The sequence below is a fragment of the Gadus chalcogrammus genome, chromosome 12 (genome assembly GCF_026213295.1).
Source record: "Gadus chalcogrammus isolate NIFS_2021 chromosome 12, NIFS_Gcha_1.0, whole genome shotgun sequence".
Classification (NCBI taxonomy): Eukaryota; Metazoa; Chordata; class Actinopteri; order Gadiformes; family Gadidae; genus Gadus; species Gadus chalcogrammus.
In genome coordinates, this window is record NC_079423.1 from 29,329,922 (window position 1) to 29,345,720 (window position 15,799).

Genomic DNA, 15,799 nt, shown 5'->3' on the forward strand with positions numbered 1-15,799 from the left:
TTGAGTGAATAAATAAACTACATGTTACAACATTGGTTTTGAGTTTTTAATCTTCTCAGACAGTGATACAAAATTAAGACAAATATTAAGAGTGTACTAAATGTGCAAATTATAGGCTTCTACAAAAAGGTATGTACAATTATTTACAGAATGTCTTCTATTCAAAGTACTCTACTCAAAACAACATTGACTAGCTTATAGAAAATGTGCACAAGCTTTGCCACATTTCTTGGTCCTTTATGTCCACTATAATCACAGAAAATGACATTATATTTTGGCAAATTGGACCCCTACATATACATATATTTAAACTGGAATAAAATAGTGGAACAAGGCTTGGACAAAAAAAATGCCTCTCGTTTTCTATTTACAAAGTACATTCATAAAAAAGTATCGTCAAAATGACTCGTATTATACAAAAACAGACACAAGTTAGGCGACCTTCAGCAAAAACAAGACAAACGGACAAAACAACAACTATACAGAACCCTGAGACACTTTAAACATTAAAAACATGGCGGTCAAGAACATCACTTAGCGTTCCGGTCCGAGCGGGACTCGAACCCCCACACTCTCCCCTGTGCCAAGCGTGTTTTATGTCGAGGAAGAAGACGCACACTTAGGCTGACCAAAATTGAAGGAAGCCGGAGTCCAACCGTCTAAAAATAAAGCGGAAGGAGGAAGATTGCTCCTTTTTTCGTCGCCCCCCCCAAAAAAAAAAAATGCATCCACTTCTTGGTCCTGGTTCTATTCTCAGCCCTGCCGTGGCCATGCTCAGCTCCCGTCAGCAGTTTCAGCACAGCCCTTTGCACCTGAGTAACGAGAGACTGTCCCGGAGTCAGATGAAGATGCCGAGACGATGCAACGAGGTCAGCGCTTTGTTCCAGTAACAGCCCGGTGTGCAAGAACAAACGAAAGCACTTCCTGGTCGCATGTGCCACCAAACAGGTAATAAAAACACTAAAACATGCGTGAGGTGAGCACTGGTGCACACTTTGAGCCCAGTCTTCCCAGGGTGAGCGAGGGGGGGGGGGGGGGAACTGGCACAGTCGAGAGGAAGTGGACACAATGGGGGGGGGGTAGTCTGTTGGTTCAGCAGTAGACTGGGGCCCCGCAGTGAGAACTTCCCCACATCGTCTACACCAGGGGTCACCAACCTTTTTGAACCTGAGAGCTACTTCATGGGTACTGATTCATACGAAGGGGCACCCAGTTTGATACCCTTCTGAAATAACAAATTGGCTCAGTTTGCCTTTAGTTATATATTATTATTAATGTTTAATGATAATCATCTATGTGAAGACATTGATCATGTTAATGATTGCTCACAATAATTATCAACAATTACTTAAAGTTGGTGGGAAAGAGTTGTTCAAGGATGAGTTGTGCTAGCAGGCCTGCAGGCGCCTCATATGGTCCTTGCGGGCGCCCTGGTGCCTGGTTGGTGACCCCAGGTCTATACCCTCGCAAAACAGAGGTAAGAAAGAGGGCGAGAGAGATAGAGAGAGAGGGACACTTCCCTTTTAGTCCTTGACACGTACCAGCGCGCGGTCAACAGGCCCCCGTCCTAATGGTGTGTTCCTGAAAAAACGGCGCAGCCATTTAATGAGAGCGTCATCACTGCTCTCGGTCTAATCTCAGATTTTCGAAAGATGAAGACAAAAAGGGGGCGTGCCTTCGAGCAATGCCGCAAGAAAGCTGGGAGATCTTCGACTTTCGCCTCGGAAGTCTGGCGTCCGAGGTATCAGGAACACACCATAATGCCCGGACGCGCACACACACACACACACACGTCGGTGCCATCTGCTGTCACCGTGCTGCTTGAGAGTCGGCTGGTGTTCCGTCGGCACTCAGCGGTAGGCATGGTTACACGGTCACTACATGGGAAAGTTACACAGGAGCCCCCCGGGGTAAACAGATCAGGTGGTAGCCCAAGAGGGGCGCCCTGGTAGGAGGGGGGGCCTCCTGGTTGGTGGGGGGGGGGGGGCGTCCTGGTAGGAGGTCTGAGTCCGTGAGGCTCGTCAGGCCCCATCTAGCCTCCCTCAGCCCAGACAGCTTTGGTCCTCCTCCGCTGCGGTCGCCGTGGGATGGATCACAACGACCGACACCCGGCCACGCACTACTCCTCCCTCTTCCTCCTCCGTCCGCCGGCCACGCCCCCTCCCCAGCATTCCGCGGGCGCTCGCAGGGAGACAGACGTACGCCCCGCATTCCAGACACCATTGCTGATCTGCAGAGAGAGAGAGAGAGAGAGAGAGAGAGAGGGGGGGGGGATATTAGTTTAGGCATCCGAAGAACTCCCGATAAGGCGCTTCATGATCAGACTTCTGCCCCATGACCACAGGGCAGCGTGGATCTTTCCCGGGGGGGGCGGGGGGGGGCAGAGAGGTATGCGTGTGTGTACCGGGGGCTCAGCAGCAGATGAGCGGCTTATCGCCCTGTGTGCCGTTCCAGCTACACGTCCTGCAGGGCATTCATGAGAACTTGGAACGGGACGGGCGTTCAGGGATTGGCAGCTACAGTCATTTCATCACATTTTGCAGGGCGGCCAATGGACCGATCAGATGAGAGGTCCGCGGATAGATCACAAGCCCAGTATTGGCCGTCGGTTCCAATACATTGATATTCAACTCTGCGCTAATCTATTTAAGCACTGTGGTCGCCTCCTCTTGCGGTTAGTGGCTTGACGTGGCGTTCCCGAAATGTGTTGAATGGGCACTAGTTAAATTACACACACGTGGTGAATTCTTTGGGTTCCAGGGTAGCACCGCCTCCCTCTCATCCCTGTATTTTTCCGTGGAGGGATAGTGTGCGTCTCTTTTCCCCGCGCTGCCGGTATGGAATGCATCTGATCATTTGGCTGTAGGAGACGCAATATTGAACTCTGGCTTGCGTGTTTTTCACCATACAGCAATAATGCAATTCTGGCACGCTAGATGAAGGGTGTGTGTGTGTGTGTGTGTGTATTTTGCCGCGTGTGTTTCGGGCCTAATGAAAAACCAAACTGACGTTTTACCAGAGTCATCGCTTGAGGTGTGGTTGGCTAGCCTGATGCGCTCTCATTAGCACGTCAGCCAAAGCAGGTCAATCCTACCGTACCTATTCAGCCTGAAGCAGCGACATTGTGTGTTGTGGCGCTAGCTTACAAGGCCTCCAGCTCAGGGGTGAACTCCCCACTAGAATGCCGTATAATAAGTCACCCTGAAACACTACGGAATGAACTCCTGATCAAGCTTGCACTGACGCCTGATGGAAACAAAAAGAGACATTCTTGCAGTGTAGTCAAGCAGGAAAGATAAGAGGCTAAATTGATTTCTGAATACTTGACTGCGCCGTTCGTGTCTAGGATGCAGTCTACGCAACAACTGCAAAGGAAGCTTGCTGGCATTCCTTTGTTAACCGGGCCCAACCGAGTTACAGGGAGGCAGCCTCCTCCATCCCTCTGATCAAAGAGAGGCAAGGCAGCGGCACACATCGCATGGAATGGAGCACGCCAAATGGTGTGTGCGTGTGTGTATGTATCCGTCTGTGTCTGTGCGTGTGTCTCCAGTACAGAGGATGTAGAGCGAACCAGCTCCATCTAAAATAGATTATTTTACACTCTGCCACGATGTGATTATTTCTCGGTGCCAGTGTGTTAATCCAGGAACACATCCCCACACTGCCGTAGGGAGCCTTTCATATTGCAGGCATATGAAAAATGAAGCTCCATCCAACACGCATCAAAGGAAAGAAGTCTGGGAGAAAAGTGTGACAGAACAGTATAAAGCTCTAGAATACTTTGTGTCGGGCTGTGTATTTGATTCGGCAATCGCTTCGGCAGCATTGCACCGGATTGCATCGCTTTCTGCATGAAGAACAAAGAAGCCCGTGCTTACATGCGCTTGGCCATCTTTTGATGCCGGGAGAGAAAGCCTGGTCCCTTATCAAACCTTCAACCAGACCGCCACGACAAAACAAGGAGCCCGCTGTCACCAGGAATTAGCTCTGGCCCGTCTCACGGCCCCTGGGCCATTTCCCGTCATGCCAAGGTCAACTCCACTGAGCGACCATCAAAGCCCTCCACATCTCCGCCACCATCTCAGCCTCAAGACCCAGAGACTGAAAGGGGGGCAGATTGCTGGAGAACAACCACAGATAGCAAAAACACAGACTCGCCTTCGAATGCATTTCACATTTACATTCAGCAGACGCTCCTATCCAAAAGGGGACTCTTAAGGGAGGCCGGAGGACGTTCAAAGCTAAATTGGGAGTTACTAAGCTAAAGATAAAAAGGTAACTGATCAAACATGGGCAGGCTGGCAGATACGGAGGAAGGGTTGAGGCTGCAGACTGACAGACTTTGACCTTTTCAAAACAGCCAGCATCTTCCTGCAGCGCACGGGAACACGGCGTCAGCTTGTGTCAGCTTGAGTTCTTTAATTACGTTGCACCACTTGAGCGCGATTACCAAACCCAAAGGCGTGTGTTTGAAGATTAACGAATACCTCCTCCAGGACACAACACAGCAGAATATAGCCTTGATGTGATATCACGTCCTCACACACACCTGAGGGTTTAGCAAGCCCAACCCTGGCCCCCCCCACCACAAGTGCTTCGTCTGCACTCTCCTCGTACCTCAGACTGCATCTGCTCACTAGCATCCTCCGGGAGATAAATACCAATTACCCACAATGCACCAGACCCACCCTCAATCCCCTCTTGTCTTTGTATATGTTTTGAGGTGTCTTTACAAACGGCTTGTTGTACCGTGTTTACTAATGACTGTAAATGTAAAATCAACTGACGCACACGCACGCACACACACACACACACACACACACACACACACACACACACACACACACACACACACACACACACACACACACACACACACACACACACACACACACACACACACACACACACACACACACACACACACACACACACACACAAAGTCCTGTCTGCGTCGCGTCCCTGCGGAAAGCCCAGTGAAAACATTATTCTGGTGCGTTGTCGGCGGGGACAAAAGAGTGTCTGTGTTTGATTGAGGCCGAGCCACTCGGCTGCCACTTCAGAGGCGGCTGAACGTTGCGTAATGCGGATTAATTAGCGGGCGGAGATGCCCAGCTGGCCCGCAGAACGGACCCCTGGCCACTGTATGACAGGCCGTCTCCTTCCGAGGGACCTAATCAAATTAGTCTGGGCGATTATTCAGTCCCTCTTTAAGTACCTTTTCCCTTTTTTTTTTTGCCTTTCCTTTTTGTCGCTCACAGCGTGGAGAAAGGTCCAATAAAAACTCCATTAGGGTTTATGCAAATGAACGCCTGCGTGCAGAGGGCTGTAATGTGGCGGATTGATTACTCAGGGGACCGGGAGAGGGTGGCCACGTGCGCTCTCTGTGTGTGTGCCTGTCTGTGTTTTAGAAAGACGGGGGTGTGGGTTTGAGCTCAGAAAAGGCAATGTGTGTGTTTATGCGTGCGTGTCGTATTTGTGCTGTGTGTGTGTCGTATTTGTGGTTGTGTGTGTGTGTGTGTGTGTGTGTGTGTGTGTGTGTGTGTGTGTGTGTGTGTGTGTGTGTGTGTGTGTGTGTGTGTGTGTGTGTGTGTGTGTGTGTGTGTGTCGTACACAGATGCCACAATAAAAGGCCCATTCAGCGTGCGTTCCTGGTGGCCCTCACAGTCAGCCACGCATTAATAAAACATTAGATGTGCGCGTGTTTGCGTCGTGCGTTTGTGTGTGGCCCGTGCTCTCCTCCAGAGATCCCAATCCGTGTTGCCAGATTGGGCCAGATTTCATGCCCAATCTGGAGACTCTGGCTGCAGCATGCTGCAGCCAGGGTCTCCATATTGGGCGGGAAATCGGGCCCAATCTGGCAACACTGATCCCAATGTGACCTTTCCTATTCACGGCAGCTGTCTGGGGGTGGCGGGTGCCCAGCGAACAACACCCCCCCCCCCCCCCCCCCCCAGCCCCCTCATCCCCTTCCTGCTGCTCCTCCTCCTCCTCCTCAAAGTGACCGTTTACTGGCCCAGGTGGACCCCGTCAACACCCCCGGCTCATAGGGGCTCCAGCCCTACTGTTGTGATGAAAAGGAACCAAAACATAGGATGGGGGTGGGAATGACTTGCTACCACATACTTCTGAACGATTTGGGGAAATAATCGTAATTATTTAATAATTAATTGCGATTATTTTGACCAATATTGCGATTGCGATTTCATGTGCGTTTATCATTTATTAAGTTCCTTATGTTGTGTATTATTCACTAAAAAATAAATAAATCATTCTTAAAGTTTAGTATGACCAACACAACATTGGAAGCAGTCAACATAAAAACTGCTCTTTCCTTTACGCCAGGCTGTGCTGAGATTAATTTAAATTATAAACTTCTTTATTTAACTATTGGATTGTAAAATAAAAATGAAAATAAATGAATCGTACTGATTTCCAATCAGTAATGGTAACAAATCACTTTTTTTTTTTCTTTTATCATTTTTAATCGCAGCCTTTGCGATTTGCATACCACATTCTATTACATCGCGATTTCGATTTGAATTTGACTAATCGTTCAGCAGCCCTACTCGTGAAATATATGTTCGGACAGTAACTGCTTCCGTTGTCCCCGACACACTATTTAGTTTGTTGAGGGATACTTTACCGTCCATTTCCATGTGCTATGCGGCATAATAAGACGCTACAATCGTGAACAAAAGCCCCCATTAAAGACCGACGGCCTAACCCAAAGCATTGGGCTGTGCACCTCCAATTGGCCAAGCTTGGTAAACAAAAATGTTCCCATGATGTCGTCTCCCTTGTTTTGCATCCCCCACAACCACGACCCCCCCCCCCCCACCAGACATTTTCGAATAGTTTTCCATCAGCAGTGGTCTTCAGGACGGCTCTGGAGACTGTGGTGGGTCACGTCTGGGGGTTGGAGTGGGTGCTGAGAGCTGGGTTCTGAGCGCCGACGCCGGGCAGGCCTAGCTGGTAACGCCACACAGCAAAACCCAAACCGCCCGGGCAACTAGTGATGGCCAAACCCCTCACGCGTCATTAACAAATGGTTACTAATGGGCACCCAAAACCACTCCTTCATTCCTCCCAAATTAGAAGACGCATGGTTGGCTTTTAAAAAACATGGCGATGTTGCCAGTAATGCGACACCAGTGTGTGTGTGTGTGTGTGTGTGTGTGTGTGTGTGTGTGTGTGTGTGTGTGTGTGTGTGTGTGTGTGTGTGTGTGTGTGTGTGTGTGTGTGTGTGTGTGTGTGTGTGTGTGTGTGTGTGTGTGTGTGTGCATTCACTCTGGTAGGACGAGCCGAAAACAGGAGTAGTTTCACAAGAGTGTAAAAAACACACGAGGCTAGTGAAGGGAAGGCAGCTGACTAACCGTGGACCCACTCACTCAGCCCCTCGTAAAACATAAAAGGAGCATTTACACACACGCATACAAAGGCACTCTCTAAACACACAACATGCACAACACACACACACGCCATATTATTTCTTTGCTTGACCCCAGTTGAAAGTTGACAGTGGAGTGTATTTTTAGTTAGCCGCTAGTCACGCCTGCCAAACACTGCAAAACACAACTCTGTCTCTCCCTCTCGTACGCTCTTCTCCTCCCCTTTATGTGTCCACGTCTGCGGAACGCACTTCTCTCGCACCCGTGCCACCCTTCTCTACCAAAACAGCCACCTCCTCCCCTCTTTTACACGGACTGCACTCCTGCTCCATCTCCTCTACCCTCCAGCCGTCGGTCACGGGCGAGAGCGAGACATGCATCTCCCGCTGTGGCGTCTAGAGGGGCATGAGACTGATGCCTGCTTAACGAGCAGGGCTTCTGGAAATCTGAGCTTTTTCCATCTCGACTGTAATTAAACATAAAGGGCTAGGGCAGCGCGACGGTAGCAGCAGTAAGCATTGAGGATTCCGAGGGGGACCTTGATGTTTTGCCTCGCCAGCCTGTCTGTCTCCTTCCCCTCGGAAGCCCAAAACAAACATGACAAAAAGGAACGCAGCCAAAACCAAGTCACAGAGTCTTCACTGTGCCGGTCGCCTCGGGATTCACCGTTTAGCCGGAATTCACCGGACAACAAACACAACACTTTGGTTTTGCTTCTGCTCAGTTTTTGTCCTGCAGGGCCGAAATCATTTAGTTTCAAATGCATCCTAGGTGCCTTGATTGAATATCATTGCGTATCAAGTATATCATGCAGAAACTGGCATTTGTCAAAACTATATTAACCAAGATCATGTTGATTTATTTAGCACCTAGTCGTGGCTTCTCTCTAGACTACCTGGTGGTGGCTAGAGTACTATAGAAACCTTACCGACAGACGCAAATCCCTCAAGAAGGTCCATTTGATAATGTCATTTTTGCATTTTAAACGCAACTACCATTGTCTGATACCGGATCCGGCGCTGGCATCCACTGTAGTCCCCTCGTGCAAACGTCTCACAGTTTATACGACCCTCATTCCCCAGGGCCCTGAGGTCGTAAAGCTCACGTTGCCAATGATCAGAGGTTAACCTGGTTAAAAAGTCTGAGGCTGCACGGCCAGCAAAAATGTCTGCGCCGGTATTTGTCTTCTAAAAGTGAATGACTGGCGCTGTGTGTGTTATCACATGCTGCCCAGCTGCCCTTTAGACTCGTAGTACATACGGCTCGGCAAATAAACACAGGGGGTAATTGCTCCTAATAAAACCTCTGTGGGATCCATTCATAGAAAGGAGACGGCGTCTGACACGCAAGACTGTGTTCAGTTCAGGGGAAAAGTTATACACAAAATCTGATCAAATATGTAGCACAGGAGTGAGTGTGTGCTACTTCACAGAGATGTGTCATTATCTGATCAAATAACTGTATTTTCCCTTCTAATGGCCTGGAGTCATGAAACCTAAACCAGCTCCGTCACCACCACACCACCACCACCACCAGTCACACGTTGGGCTTCCTCTTCCTCTATCCAACCGGTTTTTCAGGATATAAGATTGAATCCCGTATCCAAGCGCAAATCAGTGACACCAGCCACCTGTCGTTGCCCCCAGCGTGTTCCAACAGTCTCGCCGTCCGTTTGGTATATTAAAAGTAGCAGGGCTGTCGTCGGTACATACCATAGATACCGTAGATACGTTTCATTTCGTCATACCGACTAGCTGATAAAAAAATACTGGTTCTGTCAATCATCGGGAAAAAGATGTTGCTTTGTCGGGAGAGTTTGGACACGATTCCTATTCAGACAGACAAGACGGCTATATGGAACAAGCTACGACCTGGAACTTAACCATAGTGTGTGCATGACCTCTGAGACACTATGCAACGCGTGAGAGAGACTTATTTCATCCCATAAGACCCAGCTCGCGTCCAAGCCCCTGCGATGCAGACCTGCCACCTGCCACTCTCCCGTCGCTGACAAGAGGCCTGGTGTTTGTGGCTCACGCTCTGTAATTACCCAGCGCGCCGCCACATTCCTCCTGCTCCTTAAACCGAGACACCTCCCCGCGTTTCCCCGACACCCGGCCGCCGCAACGGCGAGATACCGTGTGAGTGTAACCACTGGCGACGGTGAGGTGATTTAAACCGGCCTTGTCCGGGTTCCGAGTGATCGAGCACTTAGCCCACGAGAGCGCATCCAAGCCACCACCCCTCGAGAAATAACTACAGCGAGAGCCGGGGGACGACACGCGTGAACAAGCGACACTCACCAGTGAGACGTCAGAGAGGGCGCCGTCCCTACGCAGACAGGTACTTCCACGTGCTGACGAAGGCGGTGGGGATGAGCGAGTACGGCACGCTGGTGACGCTGTCCCAGGAGTCCGTGGAGGGGTCGTAGCAGTCCAGCGTCTTGCACCGCTGCGCGCCGTAGCCGCCGACCACGTACAGCCGGTTCCCCGACGCCACCGCGTGGCAGCTGATGCGCTTGGCCGCCATGTCGCCGAACTTGGACCACTGGAACGTCTCGCTGTTGAAGCGGTACGCCGAGCTGGCCGAGAACTCTGTGTCGCCGCCGATGACCACCACGTGGGCGCCCACCACCGCCGCCGCCGTGTAGCGCCAGAGCTGCGGGCAGTTGGCCGGCACCGTCCAGCGATTCTGCACGGGGTCGAAGCACTGCACCTTGGGGAACTTGTCCCGGTTGACGCTGGTGCCGCCGAAGGCAAACAGCTTGTTCTTGGCGCCGACCACGGCGGCGTTGCTCACGCCCTCGCGGAGCGGCGCCACCAGCGTCCACTTGTTGGTCTGCGGGTCGTACTGCTCCACCTGCTTCAGGGACACGGACGGCGAGGCCGGGAAGGAGCCGGCCAGCGACGTGTGCCCGCCCACCGCGTACAGGATGTGGTCCAGCTCGGCCGAGCCGTGGCCGAAGCGGGCGACCAGCATCGGCGCCGCCTTGGACCACTCGTCGTGCAGCGTGTCGTACACCCAGACGTCCTTGGAGGCGCCGTTCTCCGAGCCGCGCCCCCCGGTGACGTAGACCTGGCGCCAAAAGGTTTGGAGGTTGATTGATTTTTCATTCTTCAATATCAATGCATTAATTTCCTTATCAGACTGTGATTCATTTGACATTTGCATTTAGCAGACGCTTTTATTCAATGCATCGCGGTCGGTACAGTAGGGATGTTCATAAAACCAAGTGCCAAGCAGTAACAATTGCTAGGTTAACCCATTCCCCGTGTACAACAAAGACAGCTAGGAAAAGATGCTACACAATGCTAAGTACTATTTTAAGTGCACGGACAAACAAACATACAATAATTGCGTACATCAAGTGCCAATTTAAAGTAATTTAAGTAAAAATGTTTGCTTAAATTATTTTATAAAATAAAGTGCTAAAAAATATCACCACGCAGCAAATAGCACATCTGCCACCCACCTTGCAACCGATGGCGCAGGCGCTGCACTCCTTCCTGGGGCTGGGTATGTCCGTCTTGGGCGTGATCTCCTTGGTCTTGTTGTCGATCATGTACACCTTGTCGCACATGAACGTCTGCCCCCCCAGCAGCAGCAGCGCCTGGTTCACCTTCCTGGGCCGCGCGCAGAAGCCCGTCACGATGCCGTCGTTCTGCAGGATGCGCATCTTGCAGCGCACGGCGTCCTCCACGATCTCCCGGCCCACCTTGTGCCCCATGACCAGCTCCTCCGACGCCACGTTCTTCAGCAGGTACGACTCGGGGAGCAGCGCCAGGCGCACGCAGCGCAGCAGCTCCGGCAGCTCGGCGTGCCGGCCCTCCGTGTCCGCCTTGACCCAGTCGATGACCGCCTCGTAGGCCAGGCTCTCGTCCTCCACCTCCAGCTCCTCGCTGAAGATCAGCTCCTGGACCTTGTCGCGGGGCAGGTTCAGGAAGTCCTCCGTCTTGTAGAGCGTGGCGAAGTTGGCCAGGCACATCCTCCAGGAGAGCTCGTAGAGCCGCTGGCACTGGTGGGCGTCGGAGAGCAGCATCATGCCCAGGCAGTTGGACTCGTGGAGGTTCTTCTCCAGGAACTCGGCCGCCGCGTCGCGGATGTCGTGGAACTGCAGCATGTCGCCCGCCTCCAGCAGAGACTCTGCGTTCTCCTCGTTGATGATGACCCGCGCCGAGTAGGCGTAGTCCAGCAGCAGCTCGAGCACCTCGGGGTGCAGCGAGTCGTGGAAGTTGACCTCGGCGTCGCGGCTCTCGCGCAGGCCGCCGCTGAACATGGCCTCGAAGTAGCGGCTGCAGGAGGCCAGCACGGCCCGGTGGCAGGGGAAGGCCCGGTTGCCCGCCCGCAGCGCCACGTCGGTGAAGCACTTGCGCTTGCGCAGCAGGTTGAGCTGGGTGAGGAGGCTGTCGGCGTGGGACGTCTTGTGGTACAGGTGGATGTTCATGGAGCCGTTGCTGGACCGGGACTTCCGGTTCTCGTGGTTGCTGACGGACATCTTGACTCGGACCTAGGCAGAAGGTAAGGAAGAAAGGATTAGCTAAGATTAGCCTATCGGGCGAACTATTCATTTTACTGTGCTGTTTTTGTTTTTTTAAACCTTCCCTCCTGATATTGATTTATTGGTTGACCAAACGGAAAAACAAGGCTTCCCCTAATGTAGAAATGTTTGCACATTACGATTGATTAATTGCCCACATATCGTGAATCAAGTGTGTCATAAACTTGTGTTATCCATATACTGCAGAGATGAAAGGTGGTCACCACGCCAACAGGAAACATAACCAGTGTTTGAATCCCTGAATCGTTAGACACCCCCCCCCCCCACATCAGGTCCATTCTTGACCAACACCAGGGGATATGTGTGAGCTTTATCGTCTATATCCTTCTGTAAATACTGACAAAAATGGAAGGACAGATTCTGAGCTGGGTGTGTTATAACAAGAGTTTATTGCCACCTCTATGAACATTTTGAACCTGTGAGTCAGCTTTAAGCAAATCAATTCCATTGCTTGCCTTCTCTCACACACACACAGACACAGACACACACAGAAGATCCGACACCTCTTCAAGCAGAGCTCATGGACGATTGAATTATGCAAGAATTGTACAACAGATGCAACTGTCTCGCCGCTTTGAGTTCATGTTGAATACCTCAACTACCTCATTTACAGAACATTTTGACTATCCCGCAGGCTTAGTTTAACTACCCGAATACGGACGGCAACGCTAACTAGTGCTTAATGACGTTCAGACCAAATCAAATCTATTCAAACAATAACTGTGTAATATAGCATATTATATTTCTGAAAATGCAGAGAAACGTAAAGAGTGTTCATTTGACAGGCCAATGTGCTGCGATCAACGAATATAGCTTCTCAAAGCAAGACATCCATTGTTTGAAATGGATTTGCAGTTCAGACGAAACACTAACCCCTGGACTTCCATACAGGGATCTGAAAATCAACTGCATGTGAAATCCAATTCGTTTAGGCCACTAAATGTAAACCTCGGTCGGAAATAAAGCAGGCGCTCAACTTTCTTCCCAGTGAGCAGACAGACTGCGAACATTCAGCCGTCCAGCAGCGCCAGCTGCTGCGGGACATCAAAGGCTCGGGGGTTATGAGCTAGAACCAACTTCATTACATTTCGGAAGTTGGGGTTCGGAAAACCACTAAACTAAACAGGCACTTAACGTTGGTAATCGATAGCTGTGAAAGGAGGAGGAATACTATTAATTACCTGGATCGTCTCGTGGTGACGGAGCGGATACGGGGAGTCTTTATCCTGCAACTTTTGTCCCGTTGTCTCAGAAACACACTGAAACTTCTTTCCGAAACGCAATGTTTAACATAATATCGTGAACAAAAAGCGTGGAGTGTGGACGGCCCATTGGTCTATTCCTGCTGGTCTTCGCTGTCGCGTACAAAAACGTTTCCAAAGTTGACAATCGGAGAGCTACTCGTGGTGCGGCGACACACGGATGAACGGTAGGTTTTGAAAAGAGAAAGAGCAAAGGCACTGCTAGTGTTCACTCTAGCTCCTCCCACTAACCGTGGTATACATCGGATGGGCCAATAGGATGCAAGCTTTATGACTCCTCGTCCCTTTAAATAAATAAAAGAATAATTATAATCTACATATTTATTCCCCTAATCCCATTTTATTCTCCATTGTATCAACAACAAGAACCATATCTTATTTTACTAAGCGAGTACCCGAAAAAATTAACAGCATTAGTCTGAATTGTTGGGTCTAAGTAATAAGCAAATACCGAAGCATCATATGTGGTTACAGGCAACATATAGCCTGTTCATCAAGAGATCATGGTTAAACAATTTCCTAACCCTAACTATTCAGTCAAGAACTTCTAAAAATGTATGTTTCTCACATGTTGAATATTCAAACAAAAAAGTGTTCTTATAATGACATTGACCCTCAAAATGGAAAAAATAACACAGGTGCCACATTTGAGGAAAAGGCTCAAAATGCTTATTGCATGACTATAAATAACATCATCGATTATACTGAAACGACCTTCGGAGACAGGTCTACAATCCCACAGGCCGGCGACCAGCCCATCTAGAACAGTGGCTGTCTGCCTGGTCCAGACCACTGGTCTTCAAAGCCCTGCGGAGCACGGCAGGGCTAGTGCGACCACAATCAACATCATGAACACCACCACACCACTACCAGCTGGCTGGGGTCGATGCAACACCACTCATGTTTCTCTCTCTCTCTCTCTCTCTCTCTCTCTCTCTCTCTCTCTCTCTCTCTCTCTCTCTCTCTCTCTCTCTCTCTCTCTCTCTCTCTCTCTCTCTCTCTCTCTCTCTCTCGCTCTCTCTCTCTCTCTCTCTCTCTCTCTCTCGCTCTCTCTCTCTCTCTCTCTCTCTCTCTCTCTCTCTCTCTCTCTCTCTCTCTCTCTCTCTCTCTCTCTCTCTCTCTCTCTCTCTCTCTCTCTCTCTCTCTCTCAACAACTGCTAAACGGTGGCTGCTGTTTTTAGATAGTTGTTGTGAGAGGAGAGGAAGCTGGTTCAAATGAGTTCAAAAGCCTTTCTTATGATTCTCCATTGTCCCTGACACGATGTTTACATTCAGGGCCTGTGCTTCATGTAGGACGGTACGATTAGGTTTTCCAATGCAACACATTTTAATTCAACCCATCATAAGCTGGTACTAAGCGCACTGCAATTCACATTCCCCCGGAAAATGGTGGGCAATGTCCACTTAAACTGCCCCATAGCAGCTTATTACAGCCTAATGCTTTCACACACACAAGTGTGCCAAAAGGAGATTACGGATATAAGGAGATTAGTTTAATGAATTCATGATTGTAATCTAGGGTTAACAGACTTTAGCACTTCATATTGCCTATCTCCTTTCCGGTTTCAAGACAGATGCCAAATGCAGTGTGTGTGTGTGTGTGTGTGTGTGTGTGTGTGTGTGTGTGTGTGTGTGTGTGTGTGTGTGTGTGTGTGTGTGTGTGTGTGTGTGTGTGTGTGTGTGTGTGTGTGTGTGTGTGTGTGTGTGTGTGTGTGTGTGTGTGTGTGTGTGTGTTGCTCATCAGACGGGAAAGCAACGGCTCCTCCATTGTTTCCTGTACTGTAGTGTACGCGTTCATTCACACACAGCAGGTGGTTTGCTCAGTGAGGTCATTCTAAGAAAAGGAGAATAATAATCGATTGAAGCAAGCTTGTCTGATGATGGTCTACATGTCTGGACCAAAATCAACAACAAAAACCACAACAACAACAACAGTTAGGCCTATTGGCTATACAAATATGGTAGCTCTTTACTATATTAGGTTCATTCTGGTCATTTAAAGTGTGTAATTGAAACCATGTAGTATAATATTGAAGTATTAATGCCTATTCCATTCCATCTGTATTGAGTAATTACTTAACTTACGGTGTTATTTCAAAGACCATTCCACCACCATGTGACATTAAATACATGCTTTGATGAGACGTCTTTGTCCAGAAAAACGTTATCGTTATTTTTGGTCTTTATACGACGCATTTGTTTTCAACTATTAGACACCGGCATTGGAGGCATATGGGTATGGTGTGTCCATGTATGCAGCACTCACCTAATAATGAGGTATTTTGGTTCAGTCATTTTAAATGTAACAGTCCACTCATTCCTTCCTCTAACAACGCAAGAATGTGTTTATTATTTTTCGTCCTGCCATAATCTCCTTTATATTCCCCACCCCAAAGCCTATCACATTTTGTGAAGCTGAGTTCAGCTTCACGAAAGGACCGCAGAAAAATTGGATGGCAAATAGTTAGTGTTCTGTTGGCTGTTGGTATATTGTCGTCATCTAGTGGCTGTATTCCCAACCTGCAGAACAAATCATTTATTATTTCTAACCAATCATAATTGAGTTTGACCGAGTGGACGAAAAAACT

At 49.5% G+C, this 15,799-nt stretch overlaps 1 protein-coding gene across 1 annotated transcript; it reads right to left on the reverse strand.

The window, feature by feature from the left end:
- enc3 (ectodermal-neural cortex 3) lies at positions 1 to 13,387 on the reverse strand. Its single transcript, XM_056604062.1, has 4 exons — positions 13,131 to 13,387; positions 10,864 to 11,898; positions 9,695 to 10,466; positions 1 to 2,230 (listed from the first exon to the last, which is right to left on the reverse strand). Exons 2-3 carry the CDS (start codon positions 11,884 to 11,886, stop codon positions 9,723 to 9,725), a joined length of 1,767 nt encoding a protein of 588 aa, XP_056460037.1. The 5' UTR covers positions 11,887 to 11,898; positions 13,131 to 13,387; the 3' UTR covers positions 1 to 2,230; positions 9,695 to 9,722.
- Positions 13,388 to 15,799: the final 2,412 nt, after the last annotated feature.